This window comes from Thermobia domestica, chromosome 18 (assembly GCF_964235325.1).
Source record: "Thermobia domestica chromosome 18, izTheDome1.hap1.1, whole genome shotgun sequence".
NCBI lineage: Eukaryota > Metazoa > Arthropoda > Insecta > Zygentoma > Lepismatidae > Thermobia > Thermobia domestica.
Window position 1 is genome coordinate 166236553 of NC_137471.1, and position 3983 is coordinate 166240535.

The following is a 3983-nucleotide window of genomic DNA, read 5'->3' on the forward strand; positions in this document are numbered from 1 at the left end:
AGGACATTCCTTCAGGTGGTTAGAAATAAGACCATAGCCTAATGGTAAAGCAAAAGAAATGGAACACTTTTGATCACACATAACTGTTGTAGCCATTTGCAGTGGCTTCAGTACTCGAACGATATATTCCACGATTTGCCACTTGTCTTCAGTTAATTTTAAATTCCTTGCATCCATAGGTTTAGTGACATTTCTATCAGAGAACACTGCAATTATTGCTTCTCTTTGTTCCAGCAACCGTTCGATCATCGAATATACATTGTTCCAGCGAGTCTTTGTATATTAAATAAGGCGATGCTTTGGTAACTTCAGAATTTCTTGTTTCTTTTCAAGCGCGACTGAAGCAGTGGTGCTATGTTTGAATTGCCCTACCACTTTGCTAGAGATTGAAATTATATTTGTTAACTCGCTTTTCTCTAAACTGGTCAGTATGGATCGCTGCAATGTATGTGCCAAACATGATACATTGTAAACCGGCAACAAACGTCCAGCATTAATCATATTCGATGCATTGTCGTGAACTAATACAACTACTTTGTCTTTGATGCACCATTCCTCCATACACAGTTTAATAGCATTAGCTACATTTTCAGCTGTATGTCGTCCTTCTAGTTCAATTGTCTTGAGAACAAAATCTTCTGTACAGAAGTTCTTATACAGAGCATGACATGTCACTGTAATGTAAGAATCTGTTGCTCGAGACGTCCATATATCTGTCGTTAAAGCCACTACTTCTGCTTCCTGTAGCCTCTGTTGTGCTTGCTCTTTCAGTTCAGAATAAAAAAGCTGCAAGCGTCTCCATAGTGTTCGCCTAGACGGTACGCTATAATTTGGTTCAAGAAAGGACATTAACTCCCGAAACCCTTTCCCTTCAATAAATGAAATTGGGAGTAGATCTGTTACTATCATGTTTGCAATCCTTTTCGCAATCTGTTCTTCATGTTCTGGTGTGCACGGCCGGCTATTTTTAAGATACTTTACTATTGATCTTTGTTCATACGTTCGCTTTTTATTGTGTGTTTGAGGAACTCTAATTACATCATCACGCGTTTCGTCATTGGTGACAGTTTCACAGGAAATTTCACAGTAGTATCTTCTGACATATTTGTGGCCTCAACACAGTCTGATGGTCCAGGAGAATCTTCAGAACTATCCGAATAGGAAGCTTCCACAAAGGTACAGTTGAGAAAGAAAATGACACAATATTATGTTTAAGAAAAATCACAATGTAATTCTATGAACAAATTTAATATAAACTTGTTTTAAAGACAAAAGCAAAGAAATTATGAATATAAGCATTGGAACTTGTTTCAGTGTATTCAGTGACGTATTTACGATTTTGTTTCGGGAGGGGCTTTGCTAACTTTCGGGAAGGGCTTTGCCCGAAAATGTGAAAATTCTGCAAGGTATTTCGTATACTTTACTATAGTAACTAAGATTTCGGGGGGCTTAAGCCCGGAAGTTCCCCTAAATACGCCACTGAGTGTATTACTATTTGACTCATCAAGCCACTAAGTGGGTATGCATGCAACAGTTGTTCTGAAAAATTTGCCTCAGGAGATTTGTTCGTACTTCCGCTGTCTTGAAATCAGAATGGTGGGAAATTGGATAGCGTTCTGGTCACCAGCATCCTTATAGTAAGTTATCAGAGAAGGAAAAATATCTTCCATAGAAAAAGAGATTCCATTCCACCTCGCCTAACGATTTATCAGTCACTGATATCTCCAAGTGAAGAATATCAGCTATTTTAGGTGAGATGGGAATTCACATCTTGCCTAATCCTTTCTCGCCTAAAATGGCGGTAAGATACAAGGAGGGAATTTCTGCACTAAAGAGAGAATTCTTCTACTAGCATTTTAACCAGATATTTTAATCAATATTTTCAATTTCTGTCAACTACAATATAATAATTTAATAAGTACTATACAACAAGAAATCATAGGGGGGGGGACGATGAAGTGGATGTAGTTCACTTTTGGTTGGTTTTGAGAAAACTGGAAAGTGCTTAGCAGACAGGAGCTAATCAGAAACAGGATAGAAATATACAGGATAGAAATATATAGAAATATACAGTGTTTCAAAACAACACTGACAACGTTTGGGAGCAGATTCCTGACACCAAGATAAGACAAAAGGTATAGACCAACCTAGGTGTACAAATACTTCTTTTCGGTACTATGACCAGCCAAAAATCTGTCGGAAGATGAAAAGAAAAGCCATAACTCGAGAACAAAATGTCGGATCGAAGTTGGGGGAAAGGGAATGTTTATTATTTTTAGCAGTAGTTTCCATTAATACACAACTCGATGTGGTACAGGGCGGGGACAAGGGTCACCCCAAAGAAATTGAAGAAATCCTGGGATATTTTATTAAACGTTGAGTATAATGACATACGATTAAACTAACTAAAACTAAAGACGATGTTTCAACTAACAAAAGTCTTAGAACGTGGTCCAAGTTACAAGAACCTCGTTAGAATTCGAAAAAGAAAAGATAAGTATATTTGATTGATCTACTTTGTCTCAGTACAGAATTGGCTATCGAGGAAGAACTGAAATTATATGAAATCCAAAATGTTTAAATATTATGCCTTCCAGGCTAATGAAGACAGAGAAATCACTTACGGCTATGTGGGTAGCATACGGGACTTTGGCATAGGAGACCTGGCTCCGATTCCCGGCAGGAACGCAAGCGGTTTGAATCTCACGTTAATTCGTAGCTCCATGGCTCATATAACTTTGCTACCGAAGGAATGCTAAACTCAAATCCGATCCAATAATACAGACAGGTAATAGATGGAAGCTAATTATTGGAAAATAATTCGTGAAATGAGAATGTAAGTGAAAACAGATAATCCCGAGAAGACTCACTGGTACGATGGTATCCACCACGAACTTTTATAACCTGGGATCGAACGAGGTCCATCTCGCACCAGAAGTAAGCGCTCTATCACTAAGCCATCGTGACCCTACTTTGGAGAAAGCACTATGATTCTGACCGAAGTATCGGTGTACAAAATATTGTGTGTGATAAACCAATATAACTTGCTAGAAGTACAAACAGTTAGAATGTGGAACTTCTTTCGTTCGGGTCGAATGATTTTCGATAAGTACCTCGCATATGATAAATAATACAAAATAGCAGCAACATGAGAACAGCAGCCAACAGTTCTGTTCACGAAAACCGAAATTGTTCCAATATTGGACGGAAACAGTGATGAGGATTAATTTCTTTCTTTTCATTCTTTATTTGATCATATTAAACACACATATACAGTAATACCATCGAAACAAACTAAACACATGAATAGCTATTAACAACAGCCATATTATTAACCAACTGTTACAAAAAAAAAAAACAAGAACAATTACTAAAGAAAGATCTATATGTATCACAGAACATTGATTATGTGCACAATTAACACAAAATGCGGAAATGTATAATTTCAGTTGATGTACAGCAGTGGTGCAGCCAAAGGAGGTGTGAACATGGTCGAGAATCCCCTTCATCCTCAGAGACCAATTACCGTTAAGACAAAAAATACGTGTTATCATAAGATTACAATGTTATAACAACTTCATCTCCTCCTCCATTCAAAGGTATTGGTTATCCTAGTGGTGTACGGTGTGTATCATACGTATACCACATAGATGCTGACCTATGTACATTTGCCTTTATTCACTATGAGGTACACTTGCGAACAAAATTAAAACTATATATGTTAGGGACCCTCTCAAGAAAAAGCTGGCAAAAAATGGTGGGTGTCCCAGTTAGTATCTACTATTTTTTTGTTGAAAATTTCGAAAAAAATACCAATTTTCAACCTCAAAATATTTTAAAAAAAATATCTTTCGACTTTTCTCTTGCTGAGAACACCTAACATCTTTTTTCATGCATATCAGTTGAGCCGTTTAGGAGAAAAAAAATAATTTCAATTTTCCTTCCCCCTCCTAACACCCCTCCAAAAGCGCTTGGGGGGCTGA

At 37.3% G+C, this 3983-nt stretch overlaps 1 protein-coding gene across 1 annotated transcript; it reads right to left on the minus strand.

Moving 5' to 3' along the window:
- Positions 1–282: 282 nt before the first annotated feature.
- LOC145675365 (E3 SUMO-protein ligase ZBED1-like) lies at positions 283–909 on the minus strand. The gene has a single exon (XM_081745766.1). The coding sequence runs from the start codon at positions 907–909 to the stop codon at positions 283–285; it is 627 nt and encodes a 208-aa protein (XP_081601892.1).
- Positions 910–3983: the final 3074 nt, after the last annotated feature.